Source organism: Chrysochloris asiatica, unplaced genomic scaffold (assembly GCF_000296735.1).
Source record: "Chrysochloris asiatica unplaced genomic scaffold, ChrAsi1.0 scaffold00419, whole genome shotgun sequence".
NCBI lineage: Eukaryota > Metazoa > Chordata > Mammalia > Afrosoricida > Chrysochloridae > Chrysochloris > Chrysochloris asiatica.
Genome location: NW_006408937.1, coordinates 461,874 through 481,166, shown reverse-complemented (window position 1 = coordinate 481,166; position 19,293 = coordinate 461,874). Strand labels below are relative to the sequence as shown.

The 19,293-nt window shown below is 42.4% G+C and overlaps 1 protein-coding gene across 1 annotated transcript in view; it reads left to right on the top strand.

The window, feature by feature from the left end:
* The window catches only part of F8 (coagulation factor VIII, procoagulant component), a 121,282-nt gene that overhangs the window by 75,811 nt on the left and 26,178 nt on the right, over positions 1–19,293 (top strand). The window contains exons 13-21 of the mRNA XM_006876855.1: positions 3,216–3,633; positions 5,830–6,195; positions 9,583–9,721; positions 10,649–10,861; positions 11,194–11,422; positions 11,607–11,789; positions 13,125–13,241; positions 13,840–13,911; positions 17,569–17,654. Coding sequence (XP_006876917.1) covers positions 3,216–3,633; positions 5,830–6,195; positions 9,583–9,721; positions 10,649–10,861; positions 11,194–11,422; positions 11,607–11,789; positions 13,125–13,241; positions 13,840–13,911; positions 17,569–17,654 — 1,823 coding nt within the window. The remainder of the gene's footprint in view (positions 1–3,215; positions 3,634–5,829; positions 6,196–9,582; positions 9,722–10,648; positions 10,862–11,193; positions 11,423–11,606; positions 11,790–13,124; positions 13,242–13,839; positions 13,912–17,568; positions 17,655–19,293) is intronic.

Genomic DNA, 19,293 nt, shown 5'->3' with positions numbered 1-19,293 from the left:
CAAGCCAGGGTATTTTCAATAGCCTCATATGCATGTGAAGTTGGACAATGAATAAGGCAGAGGATAAAATAATCTATACATTTGAATTATGGTGTTAGAATATAATATTGAAAGTACCATGGAATGCCAGAGAAACCAATCTGTGTTGGAAGAAACACGGCCAGAATGTTCCTTAGGTCAAGATGGCGAGACTTCGTCTCTCCTACTTCTGAGATATTACCAGGAGAGAGCAGTCCCTGGAGAAGGACATCATGCTTGGTAAGTGGAGGGTCAGTGACAAAGAGGAAGACTCCCAATGAGATGATTGGAGCAGTGTCCGCAGCAATGGGCTCAAATGTAACAATTGTGAGAATGGTGCAGGACCAGGCAGGGTTTTGTTTTGTTGTGCAGAGGGTTGCTGTGAGTCAGAGCCGACTTTATAGTACCCAGCAACAGCAAAATGCACATGGGCCTCACATGGACTACATCTGAGGGAAGACACGATGGACACGATCAAGATCATCAGTCAAACCAAGGCCAGGGCCAGACTGTGGGCCAGACCATCAATTGTGCATGTGCAAGTTCAGGCTGAAGCTGAAGAAAGTGAAAACATGTCCATTAGAGCCCACATACAATGTTGAGTATATCTCACTTGAATTTAAAGATCATTTCAAGAACAGATTTGACACATTAGACGACACTCATGACCAGAGAAGTTGTGGAATGACATCATTCGTAAGAAAGCAAAGGTCATTTAAAAAGACAGCAAAGAAAGAAAAGGCCAGAATGGATGTGAGAAGAAACTCTGAAACTTGCTCTTAAATGTGGAGTGACTACAATGAAAGAAATGAAGTAACAGAGCTGAACAGAAAATTCCAAAGGGCAGCACAAGAAGACGAAGTGTCATTAGACAAACACCTGAAGTTAGAAAACCCAAACCAAAGAATACGCTAAGCTTTTTGTTCAAGCAGAAAGAACTGGAGAAAACATGCAAGCCTTGACTTGGCAATGTTGAAGCATTCTGTGGACGAGATGTTGAATGATGCAGAAAGCATCAAAAGAAGATGGAAGGTATACATAGAGTCACTGTGTGAGAAATAATTAGTCAACGTTCAGCCATTTCAGGAGGTAGCGTATGAGCAAGAATGGATGGTACTGAAGCAAGAAGTCCAAGCTACACTGCTGAAGGGAGCAGTGAAAAACATGACTCTAGGGATTGACTGAATACTCTTTGAAATGTTCAACAAACTGATGCAGCAGTTGAAGCACTTCCTCGTGTATGCCAGTAAATTTGGAAAGGACAGTTACCTGGTCAACCAAATGGAAGTTATGTACATTTGTGACAATTCCAAAGAAAGGTGACCCTACAGAATGTGGAAATTATTGAGCAAGTTCATTAATATCACATGCAAGTAAAATTTTGCTGAAGATAAATTTGAAACTGGATGTATCAGTACATCGACAGAGAGCTGCCAGAAATTCAAGCCAGATTCAGAAGAGGACATGGAACAAGGGGATATCATTGCTAACATCAGATGGATCTTGGAAGTAAGAATTCCAGACACTCATTAGAGGTCATGCAGAACATATACACAGAACAAGAGGCAATCATTAGAACAAAAGAATACTGCACAGTTTAAAGTCAGGAAAGGTGTGCACCGAGGTTGTATTCTTTCACCATTCTTATTCAACCTGTATGCTGAGCAGTCACCCAAGAAACTGGATTCTATGAAGAATAAACCTCACATCAGGACTGGAAGAAGACCCATTAACAACCTGTGATATGCAGATGATAGCAAAGAGGATTTAAAAGAGTCACTGAGGAAAATTAAAGACCACTGCATTCAATATGATTACACCTCAATTTAAAGAAATCAAAAATGCTCATTCACTGGACCAATAAATAACATCATGATGAAAGGAGAAAAGATTGAAGTTTCCCAAGACTTCACTTTGCTTGGATCCGCAATCAACACACATGGAAGCAGTAGTCAAGAAATCAAATGAAGTGAAACAATATATAGTTGTTTTCTCATTAGGACAAACCAGTGGGAACCTTTTCACAAAAGAAGAAGGAAAGAAGGGGGTGGGGTGGGGAGAGAGAAAGATTTAGAAATGGTTAGTGGTGATGGTCGTGTACCATGGGGAGTGTACTTGGTGTGGCGGGGTTGTATATGGAAAAATGATTAAAAGTTGAAAGGGCAAATGCTTCATTGTATACATATTGCTACAATAAAAAAATAATGATGACGTTATCATTGCATTAGGCAAATCTGCAATTTAAAGTGTAAAAGAGCAAAGATGTCAGTTTGTGGACAAAGATGCGCTTCACCCAAGCCATGGTATTTTCAGTAGTCTCATATACATGTGAAAGCTGGAAGATGAATCGGGAGGACTGGAGAAAACTTGATATATTTGAATTGTGGGGCTAATGTAGAAATGTGGTTGTTGGCAAAGAATATTGGAAATGTCATGGACTGTTAGAATAACAAATAGATCTATCTTGGAAGGAATATAATCAAAATGCTTCTTGGAAGCCAGATGGCCAAAGTTGGTCTTTTCATACTTTGAGTGTGTTATCAGGAGGGGGACCGGTCCCTAGAGAAGGACATTATGCTTGGTAAGTGGAAGGTCAGTGAAAAAGAGGAAGAGCCCCAGTGAGATGGATTGACATCATGGCGGCAACGATGGGCTCAAACGCAAGACCTGTGAGGGTGGTGCAGGACCGGGCCGTGTTTGAGCATAGTGTCGTTATGAGTAGGAGCTGACTTGGCAACAACTATTTTCCTCATTTACAAGTAGAAAATTGGAATCTAGAGAGCTTAACTGACTTGTGATTCTGGAACTGTGCCCCACTGTGTTGTATAGAAAGCACACCTATCTTATGTAAAAACTGCCTGAATGCATTTATTGTTATCGTCAAAGAGTTCTGTGTGACCAGTAAGACTCACTACTACTATGTATGTTAAATCTCTCCTTTTTGATCCCAACATCTGTTTCTTTTTTTTTAAGTCACAGTCTTTCCTTATGTCACAAACTGTACAACTGCAACAAAGTCAAGAACAAAACAAAGGTTTACCACTCTTGTTGGCTGCTGTGGCATTTGTCAGGGAGTTAGCCCTATGGCACTGATTCGGGTTGTTCATTTCTCTGGGGATGGGGGAGAACCTCTAACAAATGATTTGTTTGGGACCTGGGTTATGAGTAACCAGAGTCTTCTTCTTCTTCATCTCCAGGTCTGTGGGTTCTAGGGTGCCACAACTCAGACCTTCGGAACAGAGGTATGACAGCCTTATTGAAGGTGTCTAGTTGTGACAGGAACATATATGATTATGATGACATATATGAAGAGATTCCATATAACTTGTTGAATGAAAATAGTGTCATTGGACCCAGAGCGTTTTCCTGGAATTCAAGGCACCCTAGCCCTAGACAAAAGCAATTCAAGACCACCACAGCTCCAGAAAATGACATAGAGATGATGGACCCTTGGTTTGGAGAGACAACACCGCTTTCTAAAGCACAAAGTGATGTGTTGAGGGTCTTGGGACAGAGCCCTACTCCACATGGATTATCCTTATCTGATCTCCAAGAAGCGAACTCTGAGCCGACTTCGGAAAGTAAGGGCGATCCATCCAAAGTGGCCGACAGCAGGCCAGAGCACCAGCAAAGCTTAGGCGTCCAATTAAGACTAAATGAACATTTGGAACCAATTGTACCAGGAAACTTGAAAAAAAAGGATTTAAACGTTTCTAGTTCATCAAATAATGTGATGACTTCACCAACAAGTTTATCAAACTTTCCAGCAGGCACTGAAAAAGCAGATTCTTTTGGGCCCCTGAGTCCACCAGACACCATTCTGTTAGGCAAAAAGTCATCTCCCCCTACTGGGTCTGGTGTACCTTTGCACGTGAGTGAAAAAGATGAAGATTCCACATTGTTAGAAGAAATTTTAGCAAGCGGTCAAGACAGTTCACTGGGAACAAAGACACCACCAATGGAGAGTGCTAGGTCGTTTAGTGAGAGGAACGCTCATGGACATGCTTTAGTAACCAAAGCTAATATCTCTTGGGTAAAGACAGACAAAGCAGCCTATCATTCAACAACTACTGGACAGACTGCCAGTGGTGGCCCAGCAGTATTAAATGAGAATAGTACATCAGGCTGGCAAGACATAGTCGAAAATGATACTGACTTTCAAGAAGTAACTCCTTTGACCCATAATGAAATGTTTACAGAAAAAAAGACTGCAGCTTTGGGGATAAATCGTGTATCAAATAAAAGTACTTCGTCCAAAGATGTGGAAATGGTCCACCCAAAGATAGAGGACCCTGTGTTACTAGATTCAGAAAACCCAGACTCGGCAAACTGGGTCAAAAGGACCCAGGGAAAGAGCTCCCTGAGCTCAGAGAATGGGCCTAGTTCAAAACAACTCAGATCCTTGGGCGCAGGACATTCGGTGAAAAATCCAAAGTTCTTGTCAGAGAAAAGCAGGGGGTCAGTAGAAGAGGATGAAGTTACAAAAGACCCAGGATTCAAAGAGCTGATTTCTCCAAACAGCAGGAGCATATTTCTGAATTTGGCTAATGCACAAGAAAATGATACCCAAAATCAAGAAACAAAAAATCAGGAAAAGATAGAAAGGAAGGCAATGTTAAATCAAGGGAATGTGGGGTTTCCTCCGCCATTTCTTGTCACTGGCACTAAGAACTTCCTGAAGACACTCTTCTCACTGAGCACTAGACACGATGTTCCTGTAAAAGATTTCAACGAGGGAACATATGCTTCAGTACTTGAAGACAACAGGTCATTGAATGATTCCGCAAGTCCATCAGGGCTTCACAAAGTCCACTTCTCAAGAAGGGAGGAAGCACATTCGGAAGGCTTGAGAAATGACACAAAGCAAACAGTAGAGAAATATCCGAGCCCCACAGGGATGTCTTTCGATCTAAATCAGCCGAATGGTATCACTCAACATAGTCAGCGGGCTTTGAGACAGTTTAGAACCCCCCTAGAAGAAATAGACCTTGAAAGGGGGCTAACTGTAAATGATACCTTAACCCAGCAATCAAGAAACGTAAAGTATTTAAACCAGGACACCCCCACAAAGATAGACTACGATGAAAAAGGGAAAATAGCCATAACCCAGTCTCCTTTGTCAAATTGTTCTCTAGGAAGTCATGTCATCACCCAAACAAATGGCTCTGTATTACTCACTGCAAAGACAGCAACATTTCCATCAGTTCAAGCTACTGATCTGACCAGGATACCATCCCAAGACAACTCTTCTAATCTATCATCAGCCTGTAATTATACTTCTAGGGAGAAGAGTTCTGCTGTCCAAGAAAGTAGTCTTTTATTACAAGGAGCCAAAAGAAAGAACTTTTCTTCAGTCACCCCAACTTTGGATCTGACCAGAGGTCAAGAAAGGGTCATCTCCCTAAATGCCACAGACCCACTCATGAACGAGAAACTTGAGAACACTGTTCTCTTGAAACCAGGCTTACCTGAAGCATCTGGAAAAGTTGAATTGCTTCCTATCATTCATCATGAAGACCCATTCCCTACAGAAACTAGCAATGGACACCTGGATCTCATAGGAGAGAGTCGTCTTCAGAAACCACAGGGAGCTGCTAAATCGAGTGCAGGAAATGGACCTGGAAGTATGCCCTTTCAGAAACGGGCAGAAGAAAGCCCTGAAAAGATTCCCTCCAAGATGCTCAGTCCCTCTGCTTGGGATAGCCAATATGCTACCCATATATCAAGAGAAGAGTGGCAATCCCAAGATATATCACCAAAAATCACAGCTTTTACTGCAACAGACACCATTTCCCCTCCAACCCCTTGTAGAAGCAACCATGCAGCAGCAACAAAAGGTGAGGGACAAGGTAGGCTTCAGACAGAAGCCACTTGGACAAAACAAGAGGAGGCTGGAAGGTTAGGCACTGAAAACCAACCAGTCTTGAAACACCACCATCTAAGGGAAAAAACCCTTACTGCTTTGCAGCAAGAACAAGAAAACCTAGACTATGACGATGTCCTCTCAACTGAAATGGAGAGGGAAGATTTTGACATTTATGGTGAGGATGAAAATCAAGGGCTCCGCAGCTTTCAAAAGAAAACACGACACTATTTTATTGCTGCAGTGGAACACTTCTGGGATTATGGGATGAGTAAATCTCCCCATGCTCTAAGAAACAGGTATGGGTCAGTCCAGTGGTTATTTATTTATCCCACTGTAGTAACCTGTGACTTTACTAGGTGCTGAAACACTAGAAAAGGCACACCCAATCCGCAGGAGTGAAACTCCAAAGATAGGATTATAGGAGAACCCTGAAAATCAGGTAGCAGAATCTAGGGGAAGTTATAAGATAACAGCATCAATGAGAAGTGAAGGATTGTGAAAGCAGATAGCATAAACGTCTTACTCTGGATGGATGAAGAAGGAGAAGGGGTTTGTAAGGAGGAGTTCTGGTCAAGAAGGGACCCCCCTCACTAGGAATAAGACGTCTTATTCTCACGAGGCAGCCCTGAGAAAGGCTGAGGATGTAGGGATGTTGATTTTCGTGGTACAGGGGGTTTAGAGGGTAAAGTGGGAGGGTGTGATTGTTTATGGAGCACAGGGAGGTTGAGACATGAGACGGACAGCACAGAATGATGCTAGTCAGAAGCCAGGGTAGAAAGAGCAGGGGTGCTACTTGAAGTGGGTAGTCAGAGAAATCTTCTCTGTGAAATTGAGAGCCTAAAGCATACCATGAGATAAATGTTTCCAGGCAAAGGAAATAGCAAATGCAAAGGCCCTGAGACTACAACTAGCTTAGCATGTTTGCAGAATACAAAAAGGACTGGCATGTCTGGAGTCGAGCGAAGAAGTTGTGGGAGATGAGGACGTAGTCAGGTGCAGAGGCCAGAGAATACAAGACCTGCAGGAAGCGTAGGTGCTTCTTCATGACTGGTTGCCACTTTCCAATCTCGTTCTCTACCTAAGAGATGTAACCAGATTGCAGTTCCCTGTTCCACCGACTCCCCCACTCTCCTGAATGACCTCTATTTTACATCTTCTCCTTTTCCCTTAAGTCTCCAACACCTCTGAAGTCTCCAGCATCATTGTCACTCTAGGCTGATGCCATGCCATGAACTTGTCAGCATCTCTACCCATATACTCTGCCTATACACTTGTGACGATATACTGACTGACTGTCCCCCTAACTAAGGTCAGTCTCTCCAGTTGTTCAATTGATCTCATTCCTTTTATCCTCATAAAAAAATGTTGCTCCAGCAATTTCTCCTACTTTATCAATGTCTTCCTTCCCCCTGGATCAATCCCATCAACATCATTCATGCTATTAGCTCTCTGATCTTAAAATGAAAAGTTTGCCTTGACCTCCCTTCCCCTCAAGCTGATGCTCCCATTTTCACCCTTAACATAACATCCAATGAGTTGTACTAGTTGCCATAGAGACTGGTAGACTGCAGTCTGTGCCTCTCCCATTCCACAAACACTATAGTTTTCAAGGTCACTGCTGATCTTTACATTCTTTGTTCTCACTCCTCATTTTAGTTGGGCTTTTACTAGTATTTCGTAATTGATTCCGACACACACACAATCCAGCTACTTATTGTCTATCTTCTCCAAGTAGATGATAACCTCATTAGGGGCATGGACTTTGAACAGTGCTAGTACCTAGTAGATGTTCAGATGAATATCTGTTGAATGAATTAGTAAATGATGGCTGTAGGGAGACAAGAACAATCTTCCTCCATGGATGTCCAAACTCCAGAGAGCCTTATTCACATGAAGTTTGTCAAACAGCACCCCTGGGCAAGAATGGAGACAGGAAGACCAGTAAAGAGGCTGCTGTGATCCTCCAGGGGGGTGGTGGTAAGAATGGGAGGACATAGGATATAATTTGAAGATAAATAGACAGGGATTGCTATTACATTGAATATGAAAGGAATAAGGAAAGAGAACTGGAAGGTTTTAAATTTTAGTCCTGAGAAAATAGGTGGATGATGATGTCATTTACTTAGATATAGAAAGCTTGATATTAAACATAATTCTTTGAGGAAAAAATATAGGGTCTCATTTGTACATATTTAGTTTGATCTGCCTGTGAGACATTCCATTGGAAATGCTGAGTTTTCATAAGCATATAGATGGAGTTCTGGAGTGGCGCTGTGGGTTAAGGCGCTGGATTGCAAGGTCGGTTTGAACCACAAGGTCAATAGTTCAAGCTCACCAGCCACTCTTTGGAAACCCTATACAAGATTGCTATGAGTCGGAAGCGACTCAACAGCATTTAATAACAACAAAGTGTATAGACAGCATTCAATGAAACGGGATGGAATTATTAATTACTAAGGGAGTAAATATAGATGTAAACAGCCCCCCCCCCCGACTTTCAGCTGGGTCCCCAAAGGGCTACATCCTCAGGGTAGTGCAACATGTAGAGATTTTTTTCATTGAAAAATACAAAAATAAGAGACTATGGCCAACTGTATTTTCCAAAGATGGTTGTGCCAATACATCCTGCCCAACATGTTCTTGTACAATGTGACTCATTTATGACCAACAGGATGTGACAGAAATGTGTGACCTATATATATGCTGAGTGACGCTGTGTGATTCCTGAGGCGGGATCAGAAAATGCCATGCAGTTTTTATAGCTGGTTCTTTTAGGATGTGCCCTCTGGGAGAGGCCAACATGGCTCTGCCGACACCTTGATTTCGGTCTTACAACATCCAGAACTGTCAGAGAATAAGTTTCTGTTGTTTTGAATTATTAATGTGGTAGCTTGCTATGGCAGGTAATACTTCTGTTCCTTGTGGTCACTGAGCGCTACTTAACTGATAAATGGGCTTGTATGGAGGGTCTAAAATGCCTTCGTTCATGTTCATGCCTGTACCTTGGCAGAAAAGGGTAGAAGGCTGGGCTCAGCTGGTATTCTTGACCAGAGAGCTGACACATAACCTCTCCAGAACAGAGGTCTCAGGTGTTGACAGGCCCAGTCTCCCGCTGGAAAGTTGTGCCAAGGAGCGCCCCACCCCCACCCCCCGTCCCCCATCAAGACAATGTTCTATCTTGCCCCTACTCTCTGTTCTATCTTGCCCCTACTTCTCATCGATTCTTTAGGATAAATGGTGACTGGTCTCATGGAGACATTGTCTCTTCTACGTGCCAGTCTGTTATTTCTGAGCACCTACCATGTGCCAGGTATTATTTCAAGTTCTAGGAAAACAGCAGTGGGCAAACGAGACAAAACCAAACAACAATGACAACAAAAAGCCTCTTGCTTTCATTACACAGCCTAGAAAGAGTGTTTCGTGGATGATGGAGTGACTAACATATCAAACACTGCTTAGGTATAGAAAAAGACAAGTTGTCTGCATGTCTAACACTGTTATACCCCAAACCACCTCCTCTTCTAGAGGTCCCATCTCAGTGAATTGCATCTTTGATTCCTGTCTTCCTTCCCTGTTCATTCCCCTTCCAGTCCATCACAAGCTACCAAAGGCAGCTCAAATCCAAGGAAGGCAAGGATGGCCCACTACCATACTACTTACTTTCTGCTTTTTGTCTCCAGGGCTCAGAGTGGTGGTAGTGTCCCTCGATTCAAGAAGGTCGTTTTCCAGGAATTTACTGATGGCTCCTTTACTCAACCTTTATACCGTGGAGAACTAAATGAGCACTTGGGACTCTTGGGGCCGTATATAAGAGCAGAAGTTGAAGACAATATCATGGTGAGTTGGGCACAATGAAATGAGAAAATTAATCCTACTTATGAGGGTAAGTCAAAAAGTATTGCTATGCAACTGGTGTCTAAAAAGCTTGTGAGCAGCCATGTAAGGTGCAACTGTTCGTCTCTCCCCATCTGGAGCAAAGAAGACTGAAGAAAATCCAAGGCATGGGAAAACAATTAGTCCAATGGACCACACGCACTCCAGCTTTCATGCACCCCTCGGACCCAAAGAACTACATGGCTACCACCAACAGCTGCTCTAAAAGGAATCACAGAGAAGGTCCTGGATAGAGAGTGAGTGAAAAAGGCAGAACAAAACTAGAAATCATAAAAAATAAATTGAAATCATTTCAAAAAGGGATTGCAATCATTGAGATGAAACGAAGTGTAGCACTTGTTAAATGTAAAACCGATAGCTTGCCTGTAAACCCCGCTCAATTCACCATACAAACTCCAAAAGAAAAACAAGTCTTTTTGAAATGATCATCCTTAAGATATAGGTATCAGCTCCTAGAGTTATTGAGTCTTAAAAGCCCTGTGGTGATATTTTACCTTTTACTTTGAAATTGTAAGCATTTAAGAATTTTTCTCCTTAGTAACTTTTAGTTCATTGCTTAATGAGTATAGACTTCTAAAATTCTCATTTGTTCTGTAGATCATTTGGTTTGTATTGTAACAAAGTACACCCCCTATACCTCTGAGATAAAGCACTGACTACATGGTTGGCTTGAACCACAAGGTCAGTGGTTCAAGCTCACCAGCTGCTCCTTGGAAACCCTATACACAGTTGCTATGAGTTGGAATCGACTCAACAGTAGTTAACAACAACAACATACCTCTTACTCCATAAGCTGAGGACTAAGATCCTAAAATAAGATTCTTGGTTAATTTTTCTTTCCCCCCCTTTTTTTTTTTTTTTGCTCTGCAGGTCACTTTCAAAAACCAAGCGTCTCGTCCTTACTCCTTTTATTCTAGCCTTATTTCTTATGAGGAAGATCAGAGGCAAGGAACAGAACCTAGAAAAAATGTAGTGAAGCCTAATGAAATAAAAACTTACTTTTGGAAAGTGCAGCATCACATGGCACCCACAGAAGATGAGTTTGACTGTAAAGCCTGGGCTTACTTCTCTGACGTTGATCTGGTAAGCAGGTCTCCACTGTGCTGACCACTTTGTGGGGGAAAAAGAAATGGTCTCTGTGTAATCTGCTAAGCATTTTGGCATTTATCCCAAGAGTAATGTGAAGCTTTAAATATGGGAGGTGACAGCATCTTTGTGTGTTAGAAATACCACTCTATAATCTTTTGAAGATGATGAATATATTTTTATTATTAATAGATCTTTTATTAAGATGATGAATAGTGCAGTGGAAAATAAGGGGGCAATTGGAGCGGCCGAAAGGTGGATAAGAAATCAACTCTGGTTCATAAATGAGAGAGGTCTTTAGTCATAGGTTTGACATTTTCCCTCCCCAGGAAAAAGATCTGCACTCAGGCTTGATTGGCCCCCTTCTGATCTGCCACACAAACACGCTGAGCCCTGCTCATGGGAGACAGCTGACCGTTCAGGAGTTTGCTCTGTTTTTCACTATCTTTGATGAGACGAAGAGCTGGTACTTTACTGAAAACATGGAAAGGAACTGCAAGGCTCCCTGCAACATTCAGATGGAGGACCCCAGTTTGAAAAAGAACCTTCGCTTCCATGGTAACACGTCCCACACCTGAATATCACACGCAGTCAAGTGCGACATGTACAATGTCAAATGAACCCTGAGCCAAAGGCTTGAGCAATATACGACTCAAGCACATCTGTGTGGGAGTAGAGCCCTCAGGAGCATGGCGTGTCCACAGCAAGTTTTCATAGCCTTCTCTGTGTTCTCTTTCTCTAGCAATCAATGGCTATGTGATGGATACATTACCTGGCTTAGTAATGGCTCAGGATCAAAGGGTCCGGTGGTACCTGCTCAGCATGGGTAGCAATGAAAATGTCCATTCTATTCATTTCAGTGGACACGTGTTCACTGTACGGAAAAAAGAGGAGTATAAGATGGCAGTCCAGAGCCTCTATCCAGGTAGGAGCTGGTGTGTGCTCTTGCTTCTGTCTGCGTATTGCGTGCTTTTAATGTGGGGTCCAGGCTCTGCTCTAGGCTCTAGGGACCAAAGCACACAAACTCTCTGCTCTGGTAACATTCTGGTTCAAGTAACTTTAACCTACAGAGAGGTAGGAAATCCGTTAACAACATGCTCTAAAGGAAATCCAGCAGAATCAATGCAGAGCTTTCATTTTCCATCTCCAATTCCACATGGCATCCGTGTACTGATTACGCAGGAACCCTGGGTGTTGTGAAGTGCTATCGAGTCAGTTCCAAACCATAACGACCCTGTCTAGGGTTTCCAAGGAGCGGCTGGTGAGCTTGAACTGCTGGCCTTGCAGTTCAAACCGACTCTCTAGTCTAGCACATGAACTCATAACGCCCCACTAGTGGATTCCAAGCTTAAATCTACCAGGCCCTCTACAGTACACAGGTGAGGCTTTCTGCTCCTGTAAAGGTTGACAGCCTCGGAAAGCCTGTACAGGGCCACTCGGAGTTGGAAATGACTCCACGGCACACTACCACCACCATAATTGATTAAGCACAACTTTCCATGGTTTTCAAAAAACACAAGCATAAGAAATGGTTTGGTAGCGGGGACAAACGTCCCCTGTTTGGAAGTCAGAGTTCTGGTAAGCTCTGTGGTTTCTCTGCTCACTCTGAAGTCAGAAATGGCAGTGGCTACTCCACGATAGGACTTGTAAGGCACAGTGTCCAAGTCCACTGTTTCTCTGTCCTGTGTCTCCTGTGATGGAGAGAGAAAGTGGAAGTGGGTGTGACAAATCTTCTAACTGGTATTCCCATTGGCTGCCCCGAGCAGATACTTAAAGCTGGCCTGGCCTATGGGATGCTCTTTCATGAACTCCCCTTGACCTACTTGGATTCAGATTTGGTTTAGATGATCACATGTCACTCATTCTTCAGACCTCCAGTATTCATTCACCTCGAGTTTCTTGTGACTGGATTTACTGTACCCTTCTAGTCACCTCTAGTGGACTAAACCCAAGAGGACTTCACTCTGACTGCTTGCTCCCAAGGAGCCCATAGCTGCTCAATGTTTTGCTTTGAAAAATCCTAATGCAGTGACATTCTCCTCTCTCCACCACCAAAGCATCTGGCACCCTGTGTCTCCTTTCACAGGGAGGATGAGGATCCAAACTCAATCTTCCTTCATTGCCTACAACCACAGGACTCATGTAGCAAGCACTTTTCAGTTTAAGTGCATCAGACTTTGAGTGATCTCTTTTGATATTCAGCGGATCACATACACATTTTTTAGTGAAAAGAAATAATTGGTCCTTTTGTTTTGACAAGGCGTGTTTGAAACCGTGGAGATGCTGCCCTCCAAAGCTGGCATTTGGCGGGTGGAATGCCTTATTGGTGAGCACCTACAGGCTGGAATGAGTACTCTTTTCCTGGTATACAACAAGGGTGAGTAGCTTCTGCACAGCTTCCCAAATTGAGAATGGATATTGCTGGGTGACATCATAACAGTCCTCAGAGGAGGAAAGATACTGAAAACTTTTAAACACTTGGAATCCAAAGCTCTAAATATTTGATAAATCAGTGCTAAAGGGAGAAGATCTGGGGACTTAATCTGACTCCGTAACCAAAGATGGCTTACACGTTTAGGGATGTAGCCTTCAACAAGTAAGAGAATCGCTGGGCTACCTAGATATGAGCCCTAGTTTCCTGAGCTGCAAAATGTGAATCATTGTAGAAAACTTTGTTGTTTGAGGGAATTAAATGAGATAGTGCAATAAAATAGTACAGTTCTTGACTTCTGGTGGTAGTTGGTGGTTGTGTGCTGTGGAGTCGAATCTGACTCATAGTGACCCTGTATAGGGTTTCTGAGACTTCAGTCTTGACAGGAGCAGAAAGCCCACGGAGAAGTTGGTGGATCCTAACTGCTGAGCTGGACACAACTCACTACGCTACCACAGCTCCTTTCTGGACACATGTTGTCCATTTTCCCTGAAGGTGACTTTTCTGTCCTCCCAGCGACTGTGTTTCCCCTTTTTGATTTCAGAGTGTCAGACTCCCCTGGGAATGGCTTCAGGACGCATTAGAGATTCTCAGATTACAGCTTCAGGACAATATGGTAAATACTAAGTTTCCTTCCCAGAACCGGGCCTGGGGAGATCTTTTTATTTCTGTTAGCGAGATTCCCATCACCAATCCATCTTGACGACTGTATTAACTTTAGTCCGTCTCATCTCCATTTCCCAGCGGGACCATTTTAAGTCCGGCCGTGGTCATCTCATCCGGCCAGTGCCACTCTCTCCATGAATGGCCTCCCTGCTTTTGGCATTGCTCCTCTTCAATTTGTCCTTTTCACTGGGGCAGAAATGGTATCTCTAAGGCACATATCACATCATTTCACTTTGGGCTTAAGCCATCTTAGTAGTTTCCTGTGACCTCCTGTCACTGACTGAACCCACTCTAGATCTCCGTTCTCATCTCTGAACGGTCACGGCTCGCTGCACCCGATCCTCCTGACAGTGCCACGTCATTTCAGGACTCTGCTTTCACACATGCTCACTCCCCCTTCAACACTGTTCTGTTTTGTTAACTCTGCCACATCCTTCAAGACTCCGTTTTCTAGCCTCAGCTCCTTAATGAAGTCTTTCCTAACTCTCCCCATACAGAAAGGCAGAATCGTTGTCTCTTGTATGTTTCTATACTTTGAGCTTCTTGAGCATAGGGGGCTTCTGAGGAATTGCTCAGCTCCTAGAACCTTGCAAAGACAAGGTGCTCAGTGTATTCTGTTTAAGGAATACATGGTGACTTTATCACTTCCCCAAGATAATTCCATGTTTTACACAGTGTTAGAAGACAAGAACCACTACCACATTACAAAAAGAATATTAGAGGCTGACAAAGCTTGAAGAAGATCTATAGAGGCTTCTCAAATGTTGCTTTAGAGCAGGGGTTGGCCTATCACAGTCCATGAGCCAAATCCAGCTTGCCACCTGGTTTTTGTATGGCCCACAAGCCAAGAATGGTTTGTAACAGTTTTAACTGATTCAGGAAAATAAGAATGAGAATATTTCCTGACATGTTGAAATTACATGAAATTCACATTTCAGTGTGCATAGGAGGTGTTATTGGAACACAGCCACACACATTTGCTTCTATGATAACTTTGATGATGTACTGTCTAGCCTTTTAGGAAAAGTTCGTCAGCCCCTGTTTTAAAAGGGAAAACATTTCCTTAAAAAAAAAAAAAAAAAAAGACTGGAAGGCTATATACTGAAATGGTAACTTGTTTTTCTAGGTAGAAGGATTTTGTTTACTCAAAATTTTGTATTTTTGATTTGTATTTTTACTTATTTTTATTTTACATTTTTGGATTTTTTACGATGAACATATTTTGTATGATTTGTTAATACTGTTACCAAATTGCAGTATCAGCTAATTAGAATTACTTCTTGTTGTGACGTGTCATCGAGTCAGTTCTGACTCAAAACAACCCTATATAGGGTTTCCAAGGAATGGCTATTAGGTGGTTTTGAACTTCAGACCTTTTGGTTAGCAGTCCAGTGCTTATCCAACAGAACCACACCGGAACTAAAAATGATTAAATTAATAATTATTAAATGTTAGACAAGTTCCAGCTGAACTTCCAGATGAAGACTGACTAGGAAGAAGGAGAGAAGGACTTCTCCTAATATGTAGTCACTGAAAACCTTATGCATAGCAGTGGAACACTGTCAGCCACAGAATATTGAAACATGAGGAAGAGCGTCAGAATATTGTCAGGTATTGTGCCAGAAGATGAGCCCCTCAGGATGGAAGGCACTCAAAATATGACTAAGGAAGAGCTGCCTTCTCAAAGTAGAGTTGACCGTGATGATGCAAATGGAGTGAAATCTTCAGGACCTTTATTTGCTGATATGGCACAGCTCAAAATGAAGAGACATAGCTGTAAGCATCCATTAATAATCAGAACATGGAATGTACAAAATATGAGTCTAGGAAAATTGGAAATTGTCAAAAATGAAATGGAAAGCATAAACATCGATATTCTAGACATTAGTGAACTAAAATGAACTGTGATTGGCCATTTTGAATCTGACAATCACATGGTTTACTGTGCTGGGAATGACAAATTGAAGCAGAAAGGCATTGCGTTCATCATCAAAAAGAACATATCAAGATCTGTGTTGAAGTACAACGCTGTCTGTGATAGGATAATATCCATACGCCTACGGGGAAGACCAGTTAATACCACTATTAACTCCAATGTACTCACTAACCACTAAAGCCAGTGATGATGAAATTGAAGAATTCACCCAACTTCTTCAGTCTGAAATTGATGAAGCATGCAATCAAGATGCATTGATAATTACTGGTGATTGGAATGCAAACATTGGAAACAAAGAGGAAAGATCAGTAGTTAGAAAATATAGCCTTGGTAATAGAAATGATGTTAGAGATCACATGATAGAAACTTTCAAGACCATTGACTTCTTAATTACAAATTTCTTTTTAAAACAACATAAAAGATGACTATACACATGGACCTCGCCAGATGAAATAGTTAGAAATCAAGCTGACTATATCTGTGGAAAGAGATGGTGAAATAACATCAATATCATCAACCAAAACCAGGCCAACAGCAGACTGGAACACACCAACAATTGCTCAAATGCAAGTTCAGACTGAAGTTGAAGAAAATGAAAAGAAATGCACAAGAGCCAAAATATGATGTTGGACATATCCTACTTGGATTTAAAGATCATCTGAAGAACAGATTTGATATATTAGACACTAAAGACTGAAGACCAGAAGAGTTGTAGGATGACATCAAGAACATCATACAGGTAGAAAGCAAAAGGTCATTGAGAAGACAAGAAAGAAGGAAAAGGCCAAAATGATGTCAGAAGAGACTCTGAAACTTGTTCTCCAGTGTAGAGACGCTAATGCAAATGGGAGATGTGAGGAGGTCAAAAAGCTGAACAGAAAATTTCAAAGGTCATCTCAAGAAGACAAAGTCAAATATTATAATGAAATATGCAAAGACCTGGAGTTAGAAAACCAAAAGAAGTGATGCATTGGAGTTATAGTGTTGGAGGAGAATATTGAAAGTGCCATGAACTGCCAAAAGAACAGATCTGTATTGGAAGAAGTGCATCCAAAATGCTCCCTGGGTGCTAGGATGGCCAGTCTTCGTCTCTCATACTTCAGACATATTATCAGGAGGGACCAGTCCTTGGAGAAGAATATCATATTTGGTAAAGTGGAGGTTGTAGATAAAAAGGAAGACTCCCAACGAGATGGATTGGCACAGTGGTGGCAGCAATGGATTCAGGCGTGGCAACAATTGTGAGGTTGGCCCAGGACCAGGCAGTGTTTTCTTCTGTTGTGCATAGGGTCATTATGAGTCCGTACTGACTCGATGGCACCTAACAACAACAACAACAACAACAAATGTTAGACAATAGAATGGACGACATGGATGATCAAAACCCTTCATTAGTAATATATAAAGAACCTTGGAATCTTTTGGAGCATAGTGGCTCCACAAGATAACCACTGGACTGCAAACCACAAGGTCCGTTCTTTGAGTCCACCATTTGCTCCGCTGAAACTGACTCGACGGCACCTAACAATAACAATGGAATCTTTATACCTTTCTCTGTTTTCTCCACTACTAGGATTAGTTTTTCTTAAGAGAATAATTTCGTTCCAAAGTGTCTAGGACCAACCCAGCTGAATCTAATCTCTCTCTCTCTCTCTCTTTCCTTGGGCAAAGGACAGTGGGCCCCAAAGCTGGCCAGACTTCATTATACTGGATCAGTCAATGCCTGGAGTACCAAGGATCCCTTTTCCTGGATCAAGGTTAGAGAAACTAATCACATTCATTCACATCACTTCTTTTTCTTACAAGCTCATCCTGGATATAACAGGCTACAACTCAGGAGACAGGATACAGTTAGTTAATCAAGATAACCTCCAACCCAGACAGCGCTCAGTATCTTTTCAGCTATGCCAGCCCTTGTCTTGGTCTCTGTCCTGCTTGGGCAAGTGTCCTGGCTTTTTTAACTCTGCCAGCAAGCCTCCTTCCCAAAGGTGCTCAGCTCTTTCTCTGTGTGGGTCGGCCAGGCCACCACTCCATCAGCCACCATTCTGTGTATCTGTTACCACTTGTCACCATCTTTAGTGTGATAGCTTTCTCTTCTGGGTCTAGACGCTTCACAGCACATGAACAGTGGGTCCAAAAGCCACGCTCCATTCCAGACACTTGTTGATGGTAGCGATGTTCCCCTCAACCTATATGGCATGGCCTTCCCTGCCAAACCACACATTGACCACTCTCCCCTCTGTAGAACACAAGTCATTCAATTTGCACAGTAATTGACCAGTCCCTTGCAAGACTGGCCTAGCCCATCATTTTTGGCAGAATGATAAACATAAGATCTGAGAAGCCATATACAGGAGAAACCCATTGTACTGTATTTGGTAATCATCTATTAACTATCATTTTTTGCTTACAGTAACTGAACCAGTTACAAATCCACCTAATGATATTATCATCTTTTCCTGGAGGTGATTTTTGCCAGGTGTTTTCCTAAAGTCTGTATACAGTACGCATACTACATTTCCCTGATCTGGTAACTATAAAACAAATGATTCCAGGGATCCAGCAGGCAGGACAGTGGATTTGGGAGTGCTGGAAGGGAACGGAGTTGTGGTAGGCATCTACTCTGGATGAGAAGACCACCGACATATGAGCACTGGGCTAGTTTGTGGGGTATCAAGTGGTCAAGCCTGGGGAAACAGCACTGAGCAGTGCACACCATGTGACTTATCACCACTTTGCTTAGTTCCTGGATACATAGGTGAAGATGTTACATCTGAACAGCTCCAAGATGTCAAATCTGACATCGACAAAAGACAACATGAAGATGAAATCGATCAAATCATTACTTTGCCAAACCCCCATCCTTCTGGACTGTAGGGTAGCAAGGCTTTATTCAAATTGCTAGAAGGTTCAATCGTCAGTGGGCCAGAAAAGATGCGTAAGCACCATGAAGAAACAGTCCACTTACAGCCAATGACACGAACCAAAGCACGTGTGAACTGTGTAATGGGACACTGGTTTGCTCTGTGAAATTTCATGCACTTCACAAGAAAATGTTCAAGTAAAAGAAACTAGGCAAGTTAATTCCACAAAAATATGATTTTTGTATTGGATGCTTTCAAGAGGAAACCTGAAGTTTCTTCAATTAGCTGCTCAACGCCTTCTTCTCTGTTTCCTGTTACCCCAATTCCCTTTCTGCTGTGCTTAGATCCATCTATGAGGAAGAGTGAAACACACACACCAGGGGACTTAAAAAAGTTCATGGGAAAAATTCCAGTATCTTTTAATCCTATTTCCCCACAAACTTTTTGAAGCCCCTAGATGTATCTGAGCACTGTGGCTCTGTAGGATAAGCGTTGGACTAGAGAACCACAAGGTCAGTGGTTCAAGCCCACT